The sequence below is a fragment of the Pituophis catenifer genome, unplaced genomic scaffold (genome assembly GCF_029215685.1).
Source record: "Pituophis catenifer annectens isolate HBS135680 unplaced genomic scaffold, rPitCat1.0.hap2 SCAF_11, whole genome shotgun sequence".
NCBI lineage: Eukaryota > Metazoa > Chordata > Lepidosauria > Squamata > Colubridae > Pituophis > Pituophis catenifer.
In genome coordinates, this window is record NW_027256891.1 from 28,284,364 (window position 1) to 28,310,480 (window position 26,117).

Genomic DNA, 26,117 nt, shown 5'->3' on the forward strand with positions numbered 1-26,117 from the left:
GAAGATTACCATGGCTCCTGCCCTTAATCTCTATTTTAACAGCTTCTTTAAGATCCACCAAGGAGCTTCATCCTACATGGTGGAGGCTGCCTCAGCCCCAGGATTGGATCTTAAAGTCCAAGCATTGGGGGAGGGGGCACTTCCACTCCTGCTCTTTCTTTGCAGCCCACCAAGCTGCTCCTGCTCTGTAGGGCCATTTGCAGCTGAACCACGGCATGTCAGGGAGCAGCCAGGCTGAGAAAGGGAGGAACCCGAAGGGCTTCTGGGCAAGAAGACAGAGGACTCTCTCTCACTATGAGTAAACCCATAGTGGCCTCAAGGGAGGAACTGGTAGGAAAAGGGCACTTTTAAAATAACCGCTCCACACAGCACGTAACTCTGCTTCCATTGGAACTTGAGCAGCTCCGAATCCAGTAAGCAGCGACTATGAACTGCTGAGAGTTGTGTTCTGAGCGGGTGGCCAAACAAACATTTTCCATCAATAAATTTCATGATGTGGTTCCCACCCCTTAGCATATAAGCCATACATCCCTCAGGCTTGTGGATTTCTCCCTTAGCCCCGAGCAGCCCTAGATTTCCTGGCACTGGGATAGCCTGCCAACTGCATGTTCGCACCACAATTAGCCCAGCCACGCAGGGAGAAGCAGCTCCCAGTGCTTGTCCCAAATGCTTCTGGGAGGGTTCTAAGTCCAGGCCCCTCCCCTGAGCCATTTCAGAAAAGTGCTGAAAACTGAACTGTTTCAGAGGATATTCTAGCCAGTCTCTGCTATTATTCCTGAGCTGTTTCATCTCTGAGTTGTATTCTGTTAGTTACCTGCCTTAAATATTTTCAATTGTTATCTGCCAAGTTTCACTGATGTAATAATAAATAAGCATGCAAGGCTGCTGCCAAGGGACTCTCCCAGGGGCCTGAGAGGGCGAGAAAGCTGATGGCACAGCTCCGGAAGAGGGAAGCTAGACGGCCCCGCTGGGCAATGCTCTCCTGCAGTGGGTTTGGGAGGATCTATGGGTGAGGGGATGGCTGTAGCTCTAAAAGGGGCTGGCAAAAGAGGGGCTGGGTTTGTGGACCTGCCCTGGTTAGAGTTAGAGGTGTGGGCTAGTCTGAGGGCTTGCAACTGATCGAGCAACCATGGTCAATGGATCAACGACTTTGCACTGTCAAATAGGGAAGGGGCCCTCGGGGCTCCATCCTTGGCCAGACCATTCGCGGTCTCTTCTTTAAGGGGCCCAGAGGACGGCCTGGAAGGGATGAGATCAAGGTAAGGGTGTTGAATAAAACCTTGGAGGGCCACGGGGCAATTCAACATGTCTGTGACAGATCTGAATGCTGGACCAATCCAAAATTGAAGATCTGCAAATGTGCTGCCTGAAGTCCCGTTCCTGAAAATTGTCATGACTCTGGGTGTCGGGCTGGATTGGCATGTGAGGAGGACATACGGAGAGCAGGCTGAACAGGGGCGAAGCCCTTTGCTCAAAAATCGACGTAATCTTGGGCTGCATTGAGAGTAGCGGTGTCCAGACCACAGGAGGCAATTGTTCTATTGGACCAGTGGTGAAATCCAATTTTTTTTACTACCGGTTCTGTGGGCGTGGCTTGGTGGGCGTGGCAGGGGAAGGATACTGCAAAATCTCCATTCCCTCCCCACTCCTGGGGGAAGAATATTGTAAAATCTCCATTCCCTCCCCACTCTGTGGCCAGCCAGAGGTGGTATTTGCCGGTTCTCCGAACTGCTCAAAATTTCCGCTACTGGTTCTCCAGAACCTGTAGAACCTGCTGGATTTCACCCCTGTATTGGACCCTATGCTGCTTTGCAAACTGGAAAAGGGCAGTGGGGGGCTTCAGAGGGTCACTCCCAGGGCAATTGGGGTTTGGAGCTGGAGCCCTGCCAGAAGCACTTAGAGCAGCCGACCATCTTTGGCTTGAGCAGACCACAAAAGCTGCTTGTGTCAGAGGGAGACGTCTTCTCCCTTGACACTGTGGAGATTTCGGCTCGGTCTCAGGAGGGATTTCCTCTTGGGAACTGCTGCAAAGCAGTGTGAAAATCTTGCAGGGATGTGCTCCCCTTGCAGGAGGTTTTCGAATAGGGGCTGAACACCTGTAAGGGAAAGCTTAGCAGATGCCTGCACTGGGCAGGGAGATGGACTGGGTGACTTACAGCTTCTCTTTTTACCTGTCACTTCTTTAATTCTTCCAAGGCTTCCTGGACCTTAGGGGAGCAGCATAAATCTAGAAAAGAAAAACAGCCCCACGGCGGTCCTCCTGATGAAATACGGCCATCCCAAATTCCATCATGCTCAGCAGTGGCACATTTCCCATACTTTCCTTTTGCATGCCTGAGCATTGTGCAGAATTTGCCAAATTTCTCCGCACGGCATTTGGGAAAGGAATGGATATTTGTGTGTTCTCCAGCCCGGAAGCTCACAAGGAAGCCACCAGCAAGGCAAGGTCCTGCTCAGACCTCAGGGGGCTGCTTGGTGAAGCACTTTGTAGACCACCCAGTAGAAAATGTTGAAGACCAGGAAAGTGAAGGGGAAGACAGCTCGGGAGATGGTGTCGATGCGCTTGGCCCGCTCCACGTAGCGCCTCCGGAGCATTTCTCCTTCTCGCAGGAGGGAGGCTGGCACGGGTGGGCTGTAGATGGGGCTTTCCATGGCTGCCCCACTTTTCATGTGCTGCAGACAATGCCCCAGTCCATAGCCCTGGAAGTAGAAGCGGCTCTCGCGCACCATCTCTTCTTCCTGGGGAGGGGGACGGAAGAGTAAGGGGGGTTGTCGGCTGTTGGCCAGGCTAAGACGCCAATGTCATACGGTTCAGGACTACATTTGTTAGCATGGCTGAAGCCATGGAATCTTGCCAGATGAACCTGCTTTCCCTCCCCTCATCTTGCCTCTTGTGACTGGGGAAGGCAAGTGGGACATTTTCTCGAGTTATTTTCCTGGCCTGGGCTCCAGTCCAGTGATGAAATCCAAATTTTTTTACTACCAGTTCTGTGGGCATGGCTTGGTGGGCATAGCAAGGGAAGGATACTGCAAAATCCCCATTCCCTCCCCACTCTTGGGGGAAGATACTGCAAAATCCCCATTCTTGGAGCCTTGGTAGTACAGTGGACTAAAGCACTGTTATTAACATCTGCTGCTTGCAATTACTGCAAGTTCAAATCTCACCAGGCTCAAGGTTGACTCAGCCTTCCATCCTTTCAAAGGTAGGTAAAATGAGGACCCAGATTGTGGGGGCAATAAGCTGACTTTGTATAAATATACAAAAGTATGAAGGCTATTGCTTAACGCATTGTAAGCCGCCCTGAGTCTCCGGAGAAGGGCGGCATATAAATTAAAGAAAAAAAAAATTCCCACCCCACTCCTGGGGGAAATATACTGCAAAATCCCCATTCCCTCCCCATTCCTGGGGGAAGGATACTGCAAAATCCCCATTCCCACTGCACTCTGGGGCCAGCCAGAGGTGGTATTTGCTGGTTCTCCAAACTGCTCAAAATTTCCGCTACCGGTTCTCCAGAACCTGTCAGAACCTGCTGGATTTCACCCCTGCTCCAGTCCACCTGATCTCACATTTGCCCTGGTGGTGACTTTTCTTCCTCTCCTTCATGGCCGTTCCCTTACCCCTTTAGCTTTGTCTCTGCACTGCAGGGACACATTCCTTGCTGCATGTCGCCAGGTCCATGTTCCAGGCCAAATTATTTCCTCTGCAAATAGCTCACAATTCCTAGCATCATCAGATGTCCTCACAGGCAGCATTTTTTTCGCATGCTCCCCCCTTTTATCCTGGATGCACAAACCACAAACCACCACCTTCTGCTGTATCCTTGCTGCCTGGCGGGGAAGTGTTGGGAGGGGGCGGCATCAGGGGTGTAATGTTCCCGGTTCGGACCGGATCGCCCAATCCAGTAGCAATGATGGAAGGTGGTTTGGAGAACCAGTAGCAAAAATTGCTGCCCCCCTGCCCCAATTCCCAGATGAGCCGCGCGATCATCAGAGGCTGTTTTTTTAACTTTTAAAAGCATTTTTTCTACAACCGGCCAAAATGCTTTTAAAAGTAAAAAAAAAAAAAAAGCCTCTGATGATCGCGCAGCTCCGCTGGGATTGTCAGAGGCTTTTAAAAGCATTTTTTTTACAACCTGTTCGGCTGAAGAGGTTGTAGAAAAAATGGTTTTAAAAGTTAAAAAAAAAAGTTGCCCATGCCCACTCAGTCATATTAACCCCCACCAAGCCACGCCCACAGAACCAGTAGTAACAAATTTCACCACTGGGCAGCATCCCCCAGCAGGGAGGGGGATTGGCCCAGGCTGCCTGCACATCTCCCCTCCAGAGTGGAACTGAGAAGGGCAGCATCATACGGGGGAATGTGAGATGCCACTGGGTTTATCTGGTTTCCAGGTTGCACCTGAGTCCCAAGTGCTGAAGCCAGGGCAGCAAAGCCTCCGCTGCTGGTACCTTTCCTATGCCAGCTTTCAAGGCTGTGGTCTTGAGCACTTCTGTGTCCCCCCACCAGCCTCTGAATGCCAACCCCCACCTTCTCTTCCGTGGATTGAGGCTCTGCCCGGGGATGCTCAGCTCAGCACTCTCTATTGCCACCTTCTTTCGAGGATGTAAAACGGGGCCTGCGGGAAGAGGCTGGCCAAGGGCTCTGCTTGAAACTGGGGCCTGCAGCTGTTTGATCAAGCACCAGAGGGCAGCTCCTGCCTGGCGAAGGCTGCAAAGGCACAACTGCTGCCAAGGGGAAGAAGCGCAGATGAACTGGCACAGACCCCTTTGCCTTCCCAGATGGCATCAGTGGAGGGCCTGCCCTGAAGTGATGCCGCTTGTATATACTAAACAGGTATATACAAAAGTATGAAGGCTATTGCTTAACGCATTGTAAGCCGCTGTGGGTCTCCGGAAAAGGGTGGCATATAAATTGAACCAATAAATAAATAAATAAATAAATAAAACAAGGGAAGAACAAAACCAAAGCCAGCACAAAAGAGGGCATCCTTTAGGAGCCACTTGTTTTAAAAAGATGCTGTCCAAAGCAGCAGCTGTTTCTGACTGGCTAACCAGAAGTCACCCAAGGGAGGAGGGCTTAGCTTGGTAGGTGCTTCTCCCCTCCCCTTCCAACCAATCTCAGGGGCATATGGGGAGCACGGGGCCTATTGCCTCCCCCCAGAAGCCCCCCTGCCCAACTCTTGCTCACCATCCTCTGCCGCCGTTGGCTCCGCCGCAGACGCAGGAGCTCCTTATGCTGGCGCGAGACAAAGTTGACTGCCGCATATTCCAGCAGGGCGGCGAAGACGAAGAGCAGGCAGACAGCCATCCAGATATCAATGGCTTTGACGTAGGAGACCTGCCGAGGAGAGGGGCATGGGCAAGTGACTCCCCAGGCTTTCTTGGCTGTTGCCTAAGCAACCCCCTTCCCAACTTCAGCACTGCTTCCAATAGTTCCGACTATCTATTTTTTTTTGGGCAGCCTTGCTTCTGTTTCAGCCCCCCAAGAAAGCACCAAAGACTTTCTAAAGCACTTCTCATTTGGCACAGCAAGGTATGATCCCTCCCTCATGCCGGGCAGGCACCAAGATGCCAGGAGTGTGGTGGGTCTCCTGTGGTGAATGTTTTTTAGGGCTTTGTCTTGTCTTGCAAAGACCAGGCACACACCCCCACCACCCCGTCTCCAGGTTCAGCACCCCAGAGTTGGGGACAGTGCCATTTCTTCATCATTGTGGTTCCTCAATGGAATTGCATCTATGTGGAGGGAAGCATGCAGTGGGGTACCCCAAGGTTTTGTCTTAGGCCCAGCACTCTTCAACGTCTTCACAAACTCTTTAGATGAGGGGATACATGGGGAGCTCATCAAATTTGCAGACCACACCAAGCTGGCAGGAATAGCCAACACTCCAGAAGATAGGCTTAAGGTACAGAAGGATCTTGACCAGGGGTGAAATCCTCCCGGTTCGGACTGGATCTGGCGATCCAGTAGTGATCGTGCCGGGTGGTTTGGCGATCCGGTAACGATGGCGGAGCAAAGCTCCACCCACCCGCCTGGGTGTTGTTACTTCCTGGTTTTAACCAGGAAGTAAATGTGTTCTTTACCTTCTGTGCACGTGCAGACGGTTTTGCGCATGCACAGAGAGTCTGTGCGTGCATGTGACGTGCATGCACGCAAGTGAAGTGAGCGCATGTGCACAGCATGTGCACTTCCGAACTGGTAAGGAAGGTAAGTAGATTTCTCCCCTGATCTTGACAGACTTGAACATTTGGTGCTAACTAACAAAATAAAATTCAGTGGTGAAAAAAGTAAGCTTCTATGTTTAGGCAAGAAAATCCAAATACACAGGTATAATATAGGTGGCACCTGACTCAATAGTAGTAACTGTGAGAGGGATCTTGGAATCCTAGTGGATGATCACTTGAATATGAGCCAGCAGCTGCCAAAAAAGCCAACACAGTTCTAGGCTGCATTAGCAGAGGGATAGACTCAAGATCACATGAAGTATTAATACCACTTTTTAATGCCTTGGTAAGACTATACTTGGAATACTGCATCCAGTTTTGGCTGCCATGATATAAAAAAGATGTTGAGACTCTGGAAAGAGTGCAGAGAAGAGCAACAAAGATGGTTAGGGGACTCAAGAATAAAACATATAAAGAACAATTGCTGGAATTGGGCATGTCTAGTCTTATGAAAAGAAGGACTGGGGTGACATGATAACAGTGTTCCAATTTCTCAGGCATTGCCCACAAAGAAGAGGGAGTTGAGCTATTCTCCAAAGCACCTGAAGGCAGGACAAGAAGCAACGAATGGAAACTAATCAAGGAGAGAAGCAATCTAGAACTAAGGGGAAATTTCCTGACAGAACAATTAATCAGTGGAACAATTTGCCTCCAGAAGTTGTGGATGCTCCAACACAGGAAGTTTTTAAAAGAGATGTCCAAACCATTTGTCTGAAATGGTTTAGCATTTCCTGCCTGAGCAAGGGGCTGGACTAGAAGACCTTCAAGGTCCTTCCAACTCTGTTATTCTGTTCTGTTTTAAATTTGTACTGACCCAGCTGGCAGTAATAGGCAACACCCCAAAAGACAGGCACAAGGTCCAGTGGTGAGAAAAGTGAAGTCTTACATTTAGGCAAGAAAAGTCAAAATAGAATAGGTGATACCTAACACCACAGCAGCAACTGTGGGAGGGACCTTGGGGTGAGTCCTAGTGGACAACCCCTTAAATGTGAGCCAGAGTGTGCTGCAGCTGCAAAAAAATCCAATGCGGTCCTAGGTCGGCATTAACACAGGGATGGTATCAAGATCACATAAAGTACCTAGTCCTGCTTTATACTGCACTGCACTTGGAATGCTGGTCAGATATTCTGGACAGAATGCAGAGAACAGCGTCAAAGATGATTAAGGGGCTGGAGGCTAAAATAGGAAGAACAATGGCAGGAACTGGGTAGGTCTAGTGTAACAAGGAGAAGGACTGGGGCGACATGACAGCATCTTCCAATATCTGTCACATAGAAGAAGGGTTCAACTTATTTTCCAAAGCATCCGAGGGCAGGACAAGAAGTAACAGATGGAAACTTATCAACGAGAGAGCCAACCAGAACTAAGGAGGAATTTCCTGACGGGGAGAATGGAAAGGCTTGCCTCGGGAAATTGGGGGTGTTCCATCACTGGAGGGTTTTAAGAAAGATTGATGATGCTACCTAGTTTGGGTAATGAAATGTCTGCAAGAAAACAACCCCGCCCAGAGAGCACCAAGGACCGCTCAGCTTTGATAGCCATTTGTCTAGAATGGTCTTGGATCTCCAGCTTGAGCAGGGAGTCGGATCAGAAGCCCCTTCCAGCTCTGTTATTTGGTTATTCTGTCCCCAAATGAAGCCAATGATGGCTGCAGGATCAGCTGCTTCTGGATAAATAGAAGGGCCAGGCCAAGGCGAAGTCTTTCTGGCATTTGTTGTTTGCCTCCTAGGAGCGCACACTCACATTCAGAGGCCGAGTCCCCTCCCCCCTCGCACCAGCTGGCATCTGATTTTCCTCAATAAGACCCCCTGGCCACCTGCCAAAGGTGTAGTTTAACAGTGGCTTTTTCCTATGGAAATATAAATAGTCTGAACAGATGGGAGGCAGATGCTAGAAGAGATGGGGAGGGAGCTCCCCCAGCAAGAGAGAAGGAAGAAATGGGACTTCTCTTTACAAGCTCAGCTTCACGAATGCTCAGATCCAGATGGGGCTGGAAATCTTGGAAGGACGTTTTTTTCCTCCTTTTGGTGAGCCAAAGACAGAAATAGTCATGGGAAAGATTCCCTGTTCGGCCTGCAATGCTGGCCATCTAAACCTTACCTACATCCATTTTACCTAGTTCGAAACACCCCCTTGGTGCTGCTGGCCTTAAGAGGTATACTGAGGCACTGTGTTGTTCCTGCCTCATTTGCTGTATAAGAGGCAGTGCAGCGCATGTAGCACAAAGAAGAGGGTTGATTTCAAGTGGTCATTCCTGGGCTTTGTAACAGATTTTTGAAGATGCACAGAGGGTTCATCAGAGACCCCTGGCCCTCCGTGGTAGCCATTGGGTATGTGGCATGTGCCTACCTATCCTGGCTCCCACGTAGGTCAACGTAGTGGGATAGGGAAGGTTGTCTCTGCTTTTACAAAAGGAAGTGTACCAAAGAATCACATGTGTGAGGAAAATAATGTTCCTTCCTTTAGCTCAGGGATGGTGCATGGAGATATTTAGGATCTTCTCTTGGTGTAATTTCATGCTGTGGTTTGAGGGAACAGCTGGAAGCAGCATAAAGGGGCCAACTGAGCATAGGAGGGCTCCGATATGGCCACTCTGTCCCACCTCTAGGTGGGAATGCTGGGAAGCCCTTGGAAAGCAAACATACTTCCTGCCCACCCAGAGACTCATGTGCTGGGAAGGTGCTCCAGGATCCCCTGCCCTGGGCCCTGACCTTAGGCAAGGATGCCCGAGACCCTGCACTCTGGGTGGTCATTGTCAGCACAGTGGTAATGCCGAGCCCCACCCGGGCTGGTGCAGCATCCATGTTGATCCAAAAGGAGACCCAAGAAAGGATGACAATCAGCAGGCTTGGGATGTACATCTGGATCAGATAGTAGCCCATCTGCCTCTCCAGGTGGAACTTCACTTCGATGCAGGTGAACTGCCCTGGAGAGAAGGAAGAGAAAGAGGTGAGCCACAGCAGAGCCTGTCACCTGTGGACCCCTTTTCCAGAGGGGCACCTTGAAAAGCAAAGGAGAGGCTTCAATGTGGGAGGTGATGCTTGGCAATGGAGGGGTGTGAGAGGTGGGATGGCTGATGCATCAAAGAAACGTACTCTGTGGCAGAGCTGCTGGGGAAGTTATTGTGACTTTTGAGGGGGAGAAGCAGGGGTGAAATCCAGCAGGTTCTGACAGGTTCTGGAGAACCAGTAGCGGAAATTTTGAGTAGTTCAGAGAATCGGCAAATACCACCTCTGGTTGGTCCCCAGAGTGGGGTGGGAATGGAGATTTTGCGGTATCCTTCCTCTGCCATGCCCATCAAGCCACACCAACCAAGCCACACCACACCACGCCCACCAAGCCACGCCCACAGAACCGGTAATAAAAAAATTGGATTGCACCACTGGGGAGAAGATAGAGGATGTGGTCTAGGATCAGAGGGGGGCAAGGGAAGAGGATACTAATTTTATCCAAGCCATGACAGCAGGTGGAGATAGTCAGAAGCGAAAGGTGGGAGTAGCAGAGTTGCTGGGTAAGACCTGTTTAGTTCTCTGGGTTCCTCCCTGAGGCCAGAGAATTGGGTCTGGGGGGCTCCCGTTGCTATTACAGGATGCCAGGTAAGCTTGCAACAGGCCACCTGTATCCACAGTCTGATTGGGGATAAACTCCCCTGACCCGGATCACAATCCCAAAATAGGATGTGGTGGCAATTGTCCTCCATGAAGCCTAATGGCTTTCCCAGGCTGTGCTCGGCAGAGAATGGAGTGAGACCCTCTGACCCCACATGGCCTGACTTCATTAAAAGCTGGTTCTCTCCCCAAGCCTTGGACTTCATATGGGGTGTTTGGTTTGTCAGAAGCTGTTTTCTACTTTTTTGTGTGTGTTTCCTTTTTGCCCTCTTCGCATCAGATTGTTTTATACTGTATGCTTGCCTAGAGTTGTGATAGAGTCAGACAGTGGATGGATGGATGGATGGATGGATGGATGGATGGATGGATGGATGGACGGACGGATGAAGGGCAGTAGTGTTCGAGGCAGTCTGCAAACGGGGCCTTTTTAGCTCTGGGAGAAGAGCTGAGCCTCCTCCCACCAGACAGATTTGGTCACCTGTGTTGTAGGATTTGGTGCAATAGCCCAGATCTTTCTCATCCCGCAGAATAAACTGAGGGAGCGTCAAGCCTTCAGCCACCTGCACAGCCTCCTGCTCCTTCTCCCACTCAAAGATCAGGTCATTCATGGTGTAACCAACTGCAAGGCAAGCAGAGACAGGCAGCACAAGGAACCCGGAGAAGAGGTAGAGCGGAGCCACCCACCACTCCACATAGAGCCAGCCCTTCTCTTTCCCCCCCCCTCCACCTTTCATTGCTCCTCTAATGTAGAGGGATGATGTCCACCTGGGGTTCCATTGCTCAGGTTGTCTGACGTGCCCAGGCAACACGGCTTCCAGCTCCATCTTTCTATTGGGCCTTCCAGATCCCTCCTTATTGAACTTTTTGGCTACCCCCATCTAGCTATAGCTTCAACCCAGGTTCTTTTTTTTTTTTTTTTTTTTTTTTAATATTGCAAAAGTTTTACAATTACATTTTCACCCCCTTTTTCACCCCCCACCTCCCGCCCCAAACTTCCCATCCTCCCTAACCCTCCCTAACCCTCCCCCCCCAGACTTCCCTATTACTTACTCATAACTAATGACACTAATATATAAGCCTGAACCCGTCCCTCCCCCTATAAAATTTTTCCTCTTTATCCCTTTGCATTAAAATATTTCTAATACATTATTTTCAAATAAAAGCTATTTGATACTTTCTAGTTTGATATTTGTTCTGAACATATTCTATCCACCTTTTCCATTCCCATTCATAAGTCTCTTGTGAACAATCTTTTAAATACGCTGAAATCTTCGCCATCTCTGCAAAACTGGCCATCTTCACAGTCCATTCCTCGATAGTGGGCAAAGCTTCATTCTTCCAGTATTTACCTATCAACAGTCTTGCTGCCGTTATCATATACAATATCAATTTTGTTTCACCCAATGTAAAACCCTTAACTATACCCAATAAAACAGTTATCAACCCAGGTTCTGAGTTTGTGCAATGCACTGACTGCCCCACAGAATGGTTAAGCCATAACGATGATCCAAGATTACTGTTAATGAAGCTCAGCATATTGTGCAAATCCAACCGCTATACCTAATCATACTGTGTAAACCACCATACTACTCCTTGTACCTAGGACTAATTCCCATTGCCCATCAAGTGAGTATAACTCGGGAACAGTGGCTCTGATGTATAGCACCAAGGACTCTGTTGATGCTACAATTACATAAAACTACCTACAGCTCTCCAGCTGCATGGTGCATGTCTGAATGTCCATAGGGAAGTTCTTGAGATCCATTGGGCAGGAGAGGATAAGAGTCAGCCTATGGGGAAGAGAAAGAATAGGACAGTCAAACAGGACCATGCTGAGCAGGGGTGAAATCCAGCACATTCTGACAGGAGAACCAGTAGAGGAATTTTTGAGTAGTTTGGAGAACCAGCAAATGCCACCTCTGGCTGACCCCAGGAGTGGGGAGGGAATGGGGATTTTGCAATATCCTTTCCCCAGGAGTGGGGAAGGAATGGAGATCTTGCAATATCCTTCCCCCAGGAGTGGGGAGGGAATGGGGATTTTGTAATATCCTTTCCCCAGGAGTGGGGAGGGAATGGAGATTTTGCAATATCCTTCCCCCAGGAGTGGGGAGGGAATGGGGATTTTGTAATATCCTTTCCCCAGGAGTGGGGAGGGAATGGAGATTTTGCAATATCCTTTCCCCAGGAGTGGGGAGGGAATGGAGATTTTGCAATATCCTTCCCCCAGGAGTGGGGAGGGAATGGGGATTTTGCAATATCCTTCCCCCAGGAGTGGGGAGGGAATGGGGATTTTGCAATATCCTTCCCCCAGGAGTGGGGAAGGAATGGAGATCTTGCAATATCCTTCCCCCAGGAGTGGGGAGGGAATGGGGATTTTGTAATATCCTTTCCCCAGGAGTGGGGAGGGAATGGAGATTTTGCAATATCCTTCCCCCAGGAGTGGGGAGGGAATGGGGATTTTGCAATATCCTTCCCCCCAGGAGTGGGGAGGGAATAGAGATTTTGCAGTATCCTTCCCCTGCCACACCCACCAAGCCACGCCCACAGAACCGGTAGGGTAAAATTTTATATTTCACCCCTGATGCTGAGCCATATTTTGTGAGTAGTTAGGCTGAACAAGATGTTGTTGAAACGGATACCTAATGCTATACAGCACACCCCCATTTCTGAAAATGCGCAGAAGCTTGTTGTCTGTAGTGACCTCATGGAAGTTGGCTCCCTTCTCATTGGCAAAGAACAGATCTGGCTTCCAGATGGAGTCCAGCATGGAGGGGTCCAAATCGAGAGAGTCATCGGGGTATTCCCAATAAGTCAAGCGGGGGTCATTCCAGTGTTGCCGCAGAAAGACATTGACCCGATAATCCTGAAAGAGCCAACAGAAGCTGTCATGGGTGGAGCCAAGGTGAGAGAAGGCCGGCCTGTTGGCAGCTAGGACAAGAACTGCAGCAAAGGAGAGGTGCCTGGTGGAGGGGGCAGAGAGGGGCTTGGAAGTGGCAGTTGCAAGGGCCCAGCACAGGGCTGCTCTTCAGCTCTTCTGTCCCTCTTGCTCCTCCGGCACCCCTGGTCACCAACTGCTATCCTGAAACAGTCCTCCAAGGCCAGAGTAGTCAGGGAGAGCTGGCACCTGTCGACCGGGCTCCTCCCAAACCTGCAGCTTCTAGAGACCAAAGGTGCTGCAGTGTTCGGCTGGGTTCAGAGAGAAGGTGAGAAGGGCGGGCTAAGTCTTACCATAGTCGTTTCTGTGACTGAACCAAAGCTGTTGATGAAGATGTTGCATGTCACATTGACGGGTGGGCCTGTGAGGAAATTAAAAGAGGACTCATGGCTGGCATGTTATAAAGCTACTGAAGTCTGATGATGGGTCCCACTCAGATAAGAATGTAAGAACCATTTGGCTGGATCAGATCAAGGACTGTCACAGTCCAGGGAAGAAGCAAATGGCTTTTCCAAGCAGAATACATTCGCCACCCTTGCAGTTGTAATCTCAGCTCCCCAACCCAGACTGGACATGAGGTCTTCAAAAGCAAGAGCTTCCAGTAGAGCAGTCCTGTCCTCCATGAATTCACCCAATCTCTTTCAACAGCCATCTGTTAATTTATCCCCTGTATGAAGTCAATGGCCATCACCCCATTTTGTGGAAATAAATTTCACAGCTCCATGATGTATTGAAGGAACAAATGCTCTCTTTTGATCTGTCATACATCTGCTCCCATTCAGCTTATAAGGGTGTGTGTGTGTGTTTCCCAGTTCTAATTTTCAGTGATTGAGAAAACCAACTTCTCTCTGTCCAATTTCACAATGTCATCCATGTTTCCTACACCCTGATTACATTTCCCCTGTGTTGCCTTTTTTAATATGATTTTCTTGAAGTGGAGAACCCATAAAACAGTTTGATGGAAAATCAGGCTGGTGGTCTTCTGAATGCAGAGACTCCTGCCCCTCATAAGTCTGTCACATAAACACCCTCATATCTATGTCTCCTCAAGATCTCAGGCAAAGGTGTGCGGCAGCTCCCTGGGACCTTCCTCTCGGGTGAATCAACAAGAACAAAGCACAGAGCCTTCTACTTGCCAAGCAGTTGACCCACAACCACACTATGAAGCACAACTACCTTCTCAGCCACCCCCAGCATCCTCTCCAGTTGATCCCAGGGAGGAGGAGGGTTGCAGTGGTGGGACCGCTCTTCCATTCCTGGGTCATCATGTTTTTGGAGCATCTTTGTTAAGAGGTGAAGGAAAACAGGAAGGTGGCACAAAGGCTGAGCGGCTCTTGGAAAGGGTGCTTCCCTCCAGGAGGAGCCTGGGGAGCTTCCCTGGAAGGTGCTTTCTGCAGCAACCCAGCCTCTCTCTCCCTTTTCAGAGGGAAGCAGGACAGCCAGGAAGCTTCACCCTCAACTGAGGCACCTCTGGCCCTGCCAGCTCTTGGGAAGCTGCTTCCAGGTGCTGCAAGCCCTTCACAGGCTGAAGAGGGGGTGGGAAAGATCTCTCTGTCTCAGGGCAGGGTCTCAATTCACTGCTGCCCAGAGGAATCCAGGTTGTCTTGCAGCGGCTCATACGTTACCTTTGAAGTTGGGCCTAATCCGAGCATCGTAGCCCGACCTCCGGCCCATCAGCTTGTCTAGGAAATCGGAGGGAGACATCGGTTGGGGGAGGCTCTGCAGGGCCGATTTGACTTCTTTCCCTGCCACAAATCTGGGGGTGGTGGGGAAGAGAATAGAGCAGGTGTCAGTCTGACAGTTGTTGCACACGCACACACCTTCTTCATGGGACGCACACCAAGCAGAAAGCCACCTGTGACCTGGTTAATGTATTTTAGAGTGTCATGCAAATCTAGAACTTTAAGTTTAAGTCCCAGTTGGGGTTGCCTTCTCCTTCTGCAGCACAAGGAGAGATGTTAGTTTTCTGTAGAGATCACCTGCTAGGAAACAACCCCAGATGGGGAGCAGGTACAGATACAACATTTCTTCCCTGTCCCATTCCCCCAGAGCTGAGGATTTGGGGCAGGGGTGAAATTCAGCAGGTTCTGACAGGTTCTGGAGAACCAGTAGCGGAAATTTTGAGCAGTTCAGAGAACCAGCAAATAACACCTCTGGCTGGCCCCAGAGTGGGGTGGGAATGGAGATTTTGCAGTATCCTTCTCCCAGGAATGGAGAGGAAATGGGGATTTTGCAATATCCTTCCCCTGCCATGCCCACCAAGCCATGCTCACAGAACCGGTAGTAAAAAAATGTGGATTTCATCATTGATTTGGGGTCATAAATACTGACACCAAGATGGCACTACATTTGATTGTGGAATCATTTGGCCTGAGCGGAGCAAATAAATGATGGCGTGCCAAAAAGCAGGTGAGGAGGATCCTGGACCATGGGGTGATACCTTGTGGGATGCTCACCACAGGGCCCAGCATCTGTGTGGCATGGAAACACTCATTTCGGCCTTCATGGAGAAACAACTACAAGATTCCCTCTCAAGAAATTTGCCCAGAATTCAGAGGGCAGAGCTTGGCTAGTCAAAACACTTCAACCAAACTGCCACTCAACAGACTGCAGAAACCAATCAAGACTGCCAATGAAATTGCGTCAGCTTTCTTCTGTTGCCCCAAGAGCTGCAGTCCTGACACTCTTTTGCCATTCCACAAGGCCCTTGAAAAGCTTACATGGCATCGATGGAGCTCTTCACAGCCCAAGGAGCCCCCTTTTCCCTATGGAGTTGCAGGGATGTCATGTCTTCCTCCACCCCATTACCCAGGCAAAGGAACACCTCAAGGCTCCCCCAGGTCCATTTTACACACAGAGCTATCCTCAGCCTCTGAGACGAAGGAAGTGCACATGGCCATTTTTCTCTCCACCCCCAACCCAACCCTCCCCCACCCACCTGCAGCCATCCATAAATTCTTATTTGGTTTTTTCCTAGCAGTTTTAGGAGGCCTAAGACATTTCTTGTAAGACTAACTTGCTCCTGGACAATTTACTTTAACCTCTGAAAAGAAAATGTTGCCTATTAAAATACAAAGACCAGGGAAACAGTCGAAAAGTTTTCCAAAAACAAGAGCAGCCCTGGAAAGAGGAGCAAAGACTATCTGGAAATTCTGAGGGGAACCCCAAATATAAAAGTCACAGATCTTCCCAGAACCCAGCAAACCCAGCTGGGTCAGAGTCCAGGTGGCCCTAAGGAGCTCTTGCCCACAGAAGCTGAAAGCTGAAAGTGGGCACCCCTGGAGCTTGTGTGGGCTAGAAAAGGATGGCGGCTCTTCACTCTTTGGGGGCGAAACCTTGGGCCCATTCATCAATTCAACCTGGAAAAAAGGCTCACGTGAACCGCGCACAGCCTGTTTCATCAAATGGTACTTTCTGAAGAAAAGCAAGAAACCAATTTAAGAGCAAAGGCCACCAACGTTCACGGCCAGGCGCGAAGCCGGGAGGGGAGGGCGAAGGTGCCCCGGGAAAAACAGCCGAGGAGAGGAAAGCCGCTTCCTAGGTCGGGCAGTCCCCCCCTCTTTCGGAACGGCTCCGTCGCCTCGGGAAACTCTTCTGCGCCGTTGCGGGGCAGCTCCAGAGTGAGTCGGACCCCGCCGCGCGCGGGCTCTCCCTGCGAGTACATCGGAACTTCCCGGTTGCTCGGGGAAAGAAAGGTGAAGGCTTGGGCGAGGAGGAGACTTAACCGGTCCCAGCCTCAGGAAGGAAACGCCCGCGACGCACGTGCAGCATCCCAGTCGGACCGCCAAGAAACCCGCCCCCCGGCCGAGACAGGAAACCCCCCCCCCCATCTCCACTCACCCGAGGAGAGCGCCCTGCAGGAACAGGAGTGGTAATCTCACCCCGTGGGCCCGTGGCATCCTCATGAGGCCAAAGGGTCTGAGGCCGAAGCGGATGGACGGCGAGATTCACGGGGCTGCGAATCCGGGGGCTCGCGGGGCTCTCCAGTCCGGGGAGACGTGCGGGCATGTCCTGCTGCTATTCTTCCGCGCAGGGTTAGGCGACAGTGCCGAACCGAGGCGTCCGGACTTCGGCCAAATCGGCCTTGCCGGAGCCCGAGACGCTTGGCTCACTTCTCCCCGCCTCCAGCGGGGAGGGCGCTGCCCACCCACGCGAAGGACAGCCCCGACGGTCGACGCTTGGCTGCAGGTCTGGCAGCCTCCTTCCGGGAGCCGACTCCTGGCTTCTTTGCGGGGCTCAGCCTCGACGGCGCCGACGGCAAGCCAAGGAGCAGGGGCAATTCCAGAGCGCCCCTTCTTGCCCGGCCCGAAGGGGATCGAGGGCAAAGCTTCCCGAAGCCACCCGCAGTTTGGGCGCCCGCCTCCTTTCCGCCCGGAAGACAAGGAAGGCGCATTTGCGGGACACCAGGAGGCTGTGGCGAAGCTCTTGGTTCATCTCCCAGGACGAGCGCGGGATCCCCGAGCTCTCGCCTTACGAAGGAGCCCAAGCGTCCCCCGCGGAGCGAATGGAAGACTTTCTTGACTAGACCGGGCTGGAAGGCTTTTCCTACCTTTCCACGGGCTTTCCACGCGTTTCTTTTGACCCCATTGTGGACGGACCGTCTGAGCAGTGGCCGGGCTCCCTTTTCACTGCCAAAACCGAGTCCACTACTTCCTTCACTAGATCGCTTTCTGATGTAGTGCTGTGTTCACCCATTATTCATTGGCTCCTTCAGATTATATACTGCTCAGCTTGAAGTCTGTAATTGAAACAAAGAGAAATACTAACATACAAAGCTAGAAGACTCTGCCTTGTCACTCCTGGGGAGTAAAATTTTCAGAGGTTTCCGCTTCCAGATGCTTTCAAAATATAATATCATGGCATATTCCAGATATCTGAAGGGAACTGATTTTCAGCCTGTTTCGTTTTGGGATAGTCTAGCCCAGGGGTCTGCAACCTTAAACACTCAGAGCCATTTGGACCCATTTCCCACAGAAAAGAAAACACCGGGAGCCACAAAACCTGGGTGGGCATGGCCAACTCAACGTCACTCACATCCACCAGTCACCTGACATCCCCACTAGCCACACCTACCCAGCCTGTCATTAGGGCAGAGAATCGATACACGGGCAACCACAAAACCCTTTTGATCTCTCTCCCCCCTCCCTCTGTCTCTTTCTGTCTCCCCTCTCTCTGTATCTTTGTCTCTGCCCCAGCCGCTTCTCCCTTCCCTGTCGTTGCCCTTACCTTCTCAGGAGTGACTGGGAGGGGAGGGGAGGGTGAGGGGCGGGGCAGCCAGTGGTGGGATAACCCGACAGGGAGCCACAGCAGAGGTCCTAAAGAGCCACATGCGGCTCCGGAACCACAGATTGCTGACCCCCGGTTTAGCCTTTTGCAAGGGTGGGCCAGTGCTTTGGCAGATTAAAATTATTGTGCCGAAACATTGGCTAATTCTGCATGCTATAAGGGTATTGTGACACAGCAAATGTGTGAAGGTGCAACGGCCTTTCTAAACTGTGGTGGGAGAAGCGAGTCAGACCCACCTTCAGAGAGGATTCCCCCTAGGAAGAGAAGTGCAAGGCAACTTTCTGAGATAGTCTTGAGGTTAACAGCCCCATCCCTGCTTAAGATCTGCAGAAACGCCTTTAGTGAAAACAAAGGAAGGACAGACTTCCCCATCCTGGTCAGTGGGCAGGTGGTTACTGGGCCCTTGGGAATGGCTAGGGCTGGGATGGCAAAAAGCACAACTATCTGCTTGGAATTCAACACTCCCCTCCCCCCCCCCGGACCCTCTAATCTTTCGGTTCAGTTCAGCACGCCCTCCTAATCTTTCAGTTCTCCAGGGAGGGAAGAAGTAATAAGAGAAAATCACTCCCAAACCACAGGGGACTCTGAAGAAAGACAGGAGCATTTGCAGCAGTTCAGGTGAATTCCAAAAAAGATTGCAGTGCTGTTTGTTCCCACTGCAAGGCTAAAATTAGCACATGATAGCAGGACAATCATTTGTCATTTGGGAGGTTGACCAGCAACTCCAGCTCAAGGTGACAATGCCAGTGGGCCACCTGCAGATCTGTGCCCCTCTCTGCCCTTCCAGCCTTGCACTTTAGTAGAAGAAATGCTTAAAGCCAGGCACAGAGAAATGGGACAACTGCCCAGTGGCACCTGCAATGCCCTGCCTTTGCTCCTTGGCTTGCTCTGGGGAAAAGCAACATGAGCCGCTTCTCTTTGGCTGCACCGCATGGTTGAAAAATGGGCCAAAGAAGGCATGAAAGCACCCCTCTGCTCCACCACGCACTGGCCTCCAGCCACGGGGAGCTATGGGGCGCACCTACTGACCCTGCATGCTCTCACACCTTTCGAGGGCTTCAGGGGGACTCCAGCATCCTTTAGCAGGTGGACATTCTTGGAAGTGAGCTGCTGGGGAAGCGCCACTTGTCCTGGGACCCCAGCATCTTTATTTCACTGGAAAAGGAAGTTATCACATTGAAGAAAATTGGATTAAAAATGCTCAGACATTGGATTTCTCAGAAAGGTTTCATTATGGCTATCTAGAGATGAAATCACTATGATTGGTAGGATGGAGGAGACAGAGATGCTCTGTCCACGTGTGAAGGCTTCCACCATTTCCTTCCTGCTAGCCAAGGCTGTGGGGGAAAAGCTCTTTTATTCAGAAAGATGGGGCGCAGTCCCGAAGCAGGCCACCATGTGTGCCACCTGAGCAGGACAAAGACCGTCCGGTTTACCACAGGGCGATGCTCAAGCTCTCCTCCAGTTCCTTCAGTGCCAGTCTGTTGTGACCGAGGCCCAAGTAGTTATTACCAGACACAATCAGTCCTAAACAAACATATTTTATTAGAACAGCTGAGAATTACTTCATTCTCATCTTAGTCCAAATTAAGTCCAAAACAAATTCTTCATAAACAGTCCTTCGGCCTTATCACCAACCTTTGTCTCCTTTGGCACCCTGCCAAAGGCTTTTCTTGGCAAAAGTTCAGAAGCAAGAAATGCCTACAAGAAACAAATGTAGCAATGTTCGTTGCTGCTCTTTTAAGCCTCCTGGGAGGGGCCAATCATATCCTGGCTTTACTCCCAAGTCATCCTTTTTGCTTTAGCTGCTCTTGCCTTCTGGCAGTTCTTCGCATGCGTGCACTAGGAGCTGGCTCTTCCTGTTCCTCTGCCTCTCTGCTATCTGCCTCTGGAGACTCCGGTGTCTGCGCATCGCTCCCAGATGGCCCTGGCCCCATCTCTGCCTCCAATGCAGAACTCTTGTCCGGGCTTTCCCCTGACTCCAGGACTGGCCCATTGTCCTCCCCAGCCTCCTCACTGTCCGACTCCGCTGCCAGCTCTGCAGCTGCTGGCGGACCACAACACAGCCAAAGACACTAAAGGCCCTGAGTAACCAGCACAGGCCGGGCATACTCCTTGCTCAGTGCTACCCAGCTACAGACTGCATGCCCCTTACCCATTAAGAGAGTCTGGGCCAGCGCTATGAGCCACCATGAGCTGTTTGACTCAGGAAGGCAGCCACAAACGGTGTGGCTCCAAAGCTTTTGCCTCTTCCTGCTGGGCAATCCTTCCACAGTGGAAATCTCTCCCTGCACACCCTTTTCCATTCAAAAGAGCAACTGGAATTTGGTCATTGGGGGAAGCCTGTGGCTGCACTGAACACCCCCTCCCCAGAAGAGGCAGAGTGGGATCGTGTTTCTTCTCAGAGCAAGCCCCCTTTGGGAGTCTGCTGGGTTGCAAAGGTAAGGCTGGACATTGTCCCAAGATTCTCTGACCACTACCAGCGGCTCCATTTGCCTCTTTTCCCAGCTTCTGCCATCACATTGGTCTTTGGTCTGCAAGCACAAACCAGGCAGCCCACACAGGGCTCTGCTGACGAGGCACATGAAAAACCCATGGTGGGAATCACACACCTGCCATTGCATTTCTGCAAGATTACCTTGGTGTTGAGCTTGGAGCTCAACACCATCCCAATGGTGCTCTGGCCACGTGAGGAGAGGTCTTGAAAGCACCACTGAGTCTATGGAGAATCTCAGTCATTCAGGCCATGGTTACCACAAAGGTGCTTTTTCAAGAGGCAACTGGACTTTGTTTTTCCTTGAAGATGTTCTTCTTCTCTTCTCAGAACTGAAGAAGCTTCTTGGATGAGAAGCAAAATGTCTTCCAAGAAAGTCCAGTTGCCTCTTGAAAAAGGACCTTTGGGTCTTAAAATCCCAGTTTGGAGAGGTGATCTTGGCCAACATGAGGACACTTTTGCTCTTTCTGTTTGGAGCTAAAAATACTCGGGTGGCTTCAGTGGGAATTGCCTGCAGGCTTCAATGAGCCAGAAACAGTCAAGGCCTGAGCCAAGTGGGAAGCAGCTGCGCTCAAAGACATGAAGCTGCAGATGCTTCGGCCTATGTGGAACTTTGCTGGAACTTCTCTGAATCTTCCATTCCACCCCATAGCCTCTCCTTGCTGCCCTATAGAGATGGAATGGACCTTTGGTGTTTTCACTGAAGTGAGGAAATTAAGCTGGTCGAGAAGGAGGACCTGATATCTGTCTTTGGCATGACCAGGAGTCTGGAGGCTCTCCTAAGCATCTCCGTTAAGCCTCAGCTGCTTCCTGCCTTCCTGTCCCAAAAGTGCTTTTTTCAAGTCCTTCTGGTTTTTCTTTGAAGACGTTTCACTTCTCATCTAAGAAACTTTTCCAGCTCTGACTGGATGGTGGGGAATGGAGGAACTGAAGAAGCTTCTTGGATGAGAAGCTAAACGTCTTCAAAGAAAAAGCCTTGATAGTACAGTGGTTTAGTGCACCCTGTTATTAACACAGCTGCCTGCAATTTCTGCTGGTTCGAATCTCTCCAAGGCTCAAGGTTGACTCAGCCTTCCATCCTTTCTAAGGTAGGTGAAATGAGGACCCAGTTTGTGGGGGCAATAAGCTGACTTTGTATAAAATATACAAAAGAATGAAGGCTATTGCTTAACGCAGCCGCCCTGAGTCTCCGGAGAAGGGCGGCATATAAATCAAATTAAAAAAAAAAAAAGCAGGAAGTTTTGAAAAAAGCACTTTTGGGGCACCCATGACCTGCACGACTGAGAATCTCCATGGACATTCCTGCCTTCTTCTAACAGTGATTAGTGATTATCAAATGATCAGCCCTGCTCTGTACAGGGAGCAGGTAAGCCCATTAGTGCTCATCTCCAGTCCAGGCAAATGTGACCTGACTTGGCCTTCTTCTATCTTCTGCCTTGGGATTTTCTCACTTGGACAGGAGACCAAGGAACGCAAAGCCATGAGAGAAAAAGCTTGGGAACTGGAGGAGGCAGCAAACCGAGCGAGCGGGAGAAGCCAAAGGGATGTTTGGAAAGGTCTGCCTGGGCCACCACCTCTGGCCTAGAGGGCGTTGTCCAGAGGAGAAAGGGAGGTCTTTGGCCACAAAGAGCAACTTTCTCCTGTTCTGCTGACTCTGGGAGGATTCTGCTGCATCTTCACTTTTCCAGGCTGAACTTTCCAAGCTTCAGAGCCCCAAAGGAGAGTGGCTGGCTGATTGCTAGAGGAGTCTTCCTGCTTTGCCACCCTCGGGATTCAAGGAACTCCATGTCCACCGTTCCGGCTGAATCCTCTTGCTGGCTGCTGACCAGGGCTGGCTTCTGCCCGAGGTGGCCACTGCCTTGATTGCAGAGGCACCAACCAGGGAGCTCCCCTCCTGGCTTGAGTTTATGACATGCTTGCTCTTTGAACGAGGAGTGGGCAAGCTCCCTTCAGACCTCAGAAGGATAGAGGACTGGCATTAGAGACAGCGCTCCATTCCTCCCTGTGTCCTGGCAGAAGAGAGGTTCTTTCAGCCTTCAGATGGGAGACTTTTTCACGCTGGCCCAAGATCTGACTGGAGAATTAGGATCTCTGTGATGCCAGACTGTCCTCTCAGACACTATGGCTCTTCCCTGAAACGATCTTCCCATGCCAGAGTTTTAATTTTGAATCCTGTGTTTGCTGAAAGCCACATGGGTCCTGGCTGGGGAAGGGAAATGGAACACAGGCAGCTCAGCATGCTAATAGCTATTAACTGAATCACTGCTTCCTTGTCCGGGTTCATACAAGAAAAGGAGTTACAAATTATGCAACCTTATTTTAGTTTCAGATGTTATGTGGATCCAGCCACTGTAACTGGGTCACCAAATCGATACAATCAGTTATAACTGATTGTAAGCAAAGGACTGGAGGGAGTGGAGGAAGATCCGCTGTCCAAGGTGCTGTGGAGCCCTCTTGTCATGGAGGGAGCCCTGGTCTCTCTGCCCCTTCTTCCCTCCCTCTATTTTAAGTTTCACACCAGCAGTGAAGTTGTCTCTCAAGGCTGCTTGGCAGTGGGAGGCTGAAGGCCTCCTAGTTGCCATGGCAATTCGTAAGCCCCAAGGATAGAGGAACCAAGAAGAGATGAGAATTTCCATGGCTGCTGTTGAAATAAGTCTTGTCTTTCTCATTCCCCTTTCTCATTTTATTTCTGCCAAATGTGTCCAGTGGTGTGCCAGGCCCATGGAGGAAGCAATTGAAAAAGGGTGTGTTTGTGTGTATGTGTGTAATTTTTATGCCATCTGGAGTCAAGAGGAAAAGGAGGGCAACCGAACAACCCATTTCCCCCTCCTCCTCCCCCCCCACCATTCCACTGTTCACCAAGCTCAGCTTTGCTTATTAAATAGATGGCTGTGACAGATGCCTTCAATTAAAAAGACAACCAGGTCTTCCTTCTCCATTCAGACAGGTGCAGAAGAGGAGCATGTGGGGGGGGGGGGGGCGGAGCCCTGCTCAAGGTGTAAATGTGCTACTCCCTCAAGCATCCTCCTCCTTCCACTGGCTCACAAACTGCCTCCATTTTCTGTTGCTCAGGAAGAGACCAGAGTGACTTTTGGTACATCTGGTGTGCTGGTAGCAGCTGCCTGGATTTTAGGCAAGAATCATTCTTAGCTGTAGCGGTAGAGGCCAAGCAGTCCTCCTCCTCCTCCTCCTCCTCCTCCAACAATGGCCACTCCGAGGGTGAGCCTGGGTCCAGAGATCAGCAGTGCAAATGAGCCTGGAGCCTCAAGACCACCAGCCAGAAGCAGCCGTGGGACTGACTGGGCCCTTAAGGGGCTCAGAGCGGCTTTGCAGCAGCTGGGGAAGGGGGAGGGGGCAACTGGTCTCCCTTTAATATTCTGGACTCGGGAAGAGCACCTCCCATTATGGGGCAAGTAGTGAGCCTTGACGCTCCCCCCCCCAAGCAAGAGTGGGAGCAGCCCTATTGCCTCTGCTTCCTAATGGTGTTTCGCTGGGTGGCTTTGGGCAGAGAGCTCTGCCCTCAGCAGTCCTGCCTGCCATCCAAGGTCTCCAGTACCTGTGACCGATGTCTTCTCATCAGCTGTTTCTGCTATGTGTCTTGAATTAATTGGTGCCTCATACGCAGCTGCCTCCCCCCCCCATTATGGCTTGGTCTCCCTCCAAGGATGAAAGGGAAGAGAGAGAGGAGTTAGCACACAAAGCCACACTTAGTGCAGAGGGTCTTTGGTCTTCCTTTCCAGGGTGGGCACATGCATGCAGGATGGGGTTCCTTCCGCTCCAGGGAGGGAGGAGAGGGGATGTTGCCTGCCTGCTGAATCAGAGTGCCCTGGGAAGGTCAGCAGCAGGCTTCACTGTGGATGGTCCTTAGTTCAGACCCCAGCAACATTGGGGGGGGGCACTGATGAGAGGGGGCAATTATAGCTGTAGCTCTCTTTCTATGGAGAAAAAGGATGGGAGTCAAGGAAGGATGCCAGCCTGTGCATCCCATGCCTTAGGGCAGAGTGGGGAGGGGGTTGCTTGCTTCTCCCTCCCTCCCCTCCATGTGTGTACACGGAGACAGCTAGATTGCAGAAGGAAGCTCCTCGTCAAAGAACCTTCAGACCAGTGGTGAAATCCAAAAATTTTTTACTACTGGTTCTGTGGCTTGGTGGGCATGGTAGGGGAAAGATACTGCAAAATCCCCATTCCCATCCCACTCCTGAGAGAAGGATATTGCAAAATCCCCATTCCCACCCCACTCCTGGGGGAAGGATATTGTAAAATCTCTATTCCCACCCCACTCCTGGGGCCAGCCAGAGGTGGTATTTGCCAGTTCTCCGAACTACTCAAAATTTCCGCTATCGGTTCTCCAGAACCTGTCAGAACCTGCTGGATTTCACCCCTGCTTCAGACTTTCTATCCCCAAGAATGGACGCCGGAACACAGGAGTCCCTGGAGCAGCAGCACCGGCGATGCCCTAAAACAGTAGCTGGTTCTGCGCGACAGCTGCTGCTGCCCCCTGCCGGTCGCAGGTCAGAAATCCGAAGTGCTTGCGCCTGACCCTGACCCCAGAGAGGGTCGCCGGGATAAACTAGGGATAGGGCCGGGGTGGGCAAGTTTTCCTCCAGAGGCAACCAGAGGCCCCTGGAGAGCAAACGGACGCGCTGGGCTCGAGAACTCTGCGGAGCAAGGGCGGAAGGCAGGGAGGGGGAGGCAAAGAGGGCGGCAGCATCATGCCCCCCATTTCGCCCCGCGGGCTCCCCTTGGAGCAAGTATTGCAACCGGAGACGTTGTTAATCCGGGAGGAGAAGGAACGAGGACGGAAGGCAGCTAAAGTCCAGCTGCCCCATAACGGTCGTCTGGATAAGCGTAGCCCGGATCTACTTCTCCCATCCCCAGGACAGTCCGCTTTGGCGTGGACGGCTGTTCCGACCCCTGATCATGTCTTTGCTGGCTCGAATTCTTGACAGCCCCCGTTCTCAGCCAAGGCGGGACCTTCCCATAGAACCGCTCCCGCCCCCGAAAGGCCTGGGTTAGTCACGGGAAATGCGCCACCCGGGAGATCCTAGCAGTCTTGGAAGGGTCGAGGGCACCCGTCTTTGGAAGAAACTTTTGGACCCACGTTCACCATTAGCTGATGTCTTAGCATAAACTGCTGGCATTTCAAAGGAGGTTTTTTTTAAACCTTTAAAGTTAACTCTACATGGGGCTCCCCTTGAGGTGCACCCGAGACTGCAGTTGGTCCAGAACGAGGCCGTGCGGGGGATTATGGGAGCGACGGGGCGCTCCCATGTGGCACCTCTCCTGCGCGAGCTGCACTGGCTTCCTGTGGTCTTCCGGGTGCGCTTCAAGGTGTTGGTGACCACCTTTAAAGCGCTCCATGGCTTAGGGCCGGGGTATTTGCGAGACCGCCTTCAGCCGCCGATAGCCTCCCACCGACCGGTTCGCTCACACAGAGAGGGCCTCCTCAGGGTGCCGTCGGCCAGGCAGTGCCGGCTGGCAACCCCCAGGGGGAGAGCCTTCTCTGTGGCAGCACCTGCCCTCTGGAATGACCTGCCCCCTGAGATACGCACGATATCAGACCTCCGGACTT

At 51.3% G+C, this 26,117-nt stretch overlaps 1 protein-coding gene across 1 annotated transcript; it reads right to left on the reverse strand.

Moving 5' to 3' along the window:
- Positions 1-2,460: 2,460 nt before the first annotated feature.
- Positions 2,461-16,670, reverse strand: LOC139322685 (glycine receptor subunit alpha-4-like). The gene is made up of 9 exons (XM_070951872.1): positions 16,606-16,670; positions 14,391-14,521; positions 13,059-13,126; positions 12,470-12,693; positions 11,538-11,620; positions 10,309-10,449; positions 8,934-9,148; positions 5,189-5,338; positions 2,461-2,739 (listed from the first exon to the last, which is right to left on the reverse strand). Exons 1-9 carry the CDS (start codon positions 16,668-16,670, stop codon positions 2,461-2,463), a joined length of 1,356 nt encoding a protein of 451 aa, XP_070807973.1.
- Between the last annotated feature and the right edge of the window lie 9,447 nt (positions 16,671-26,117).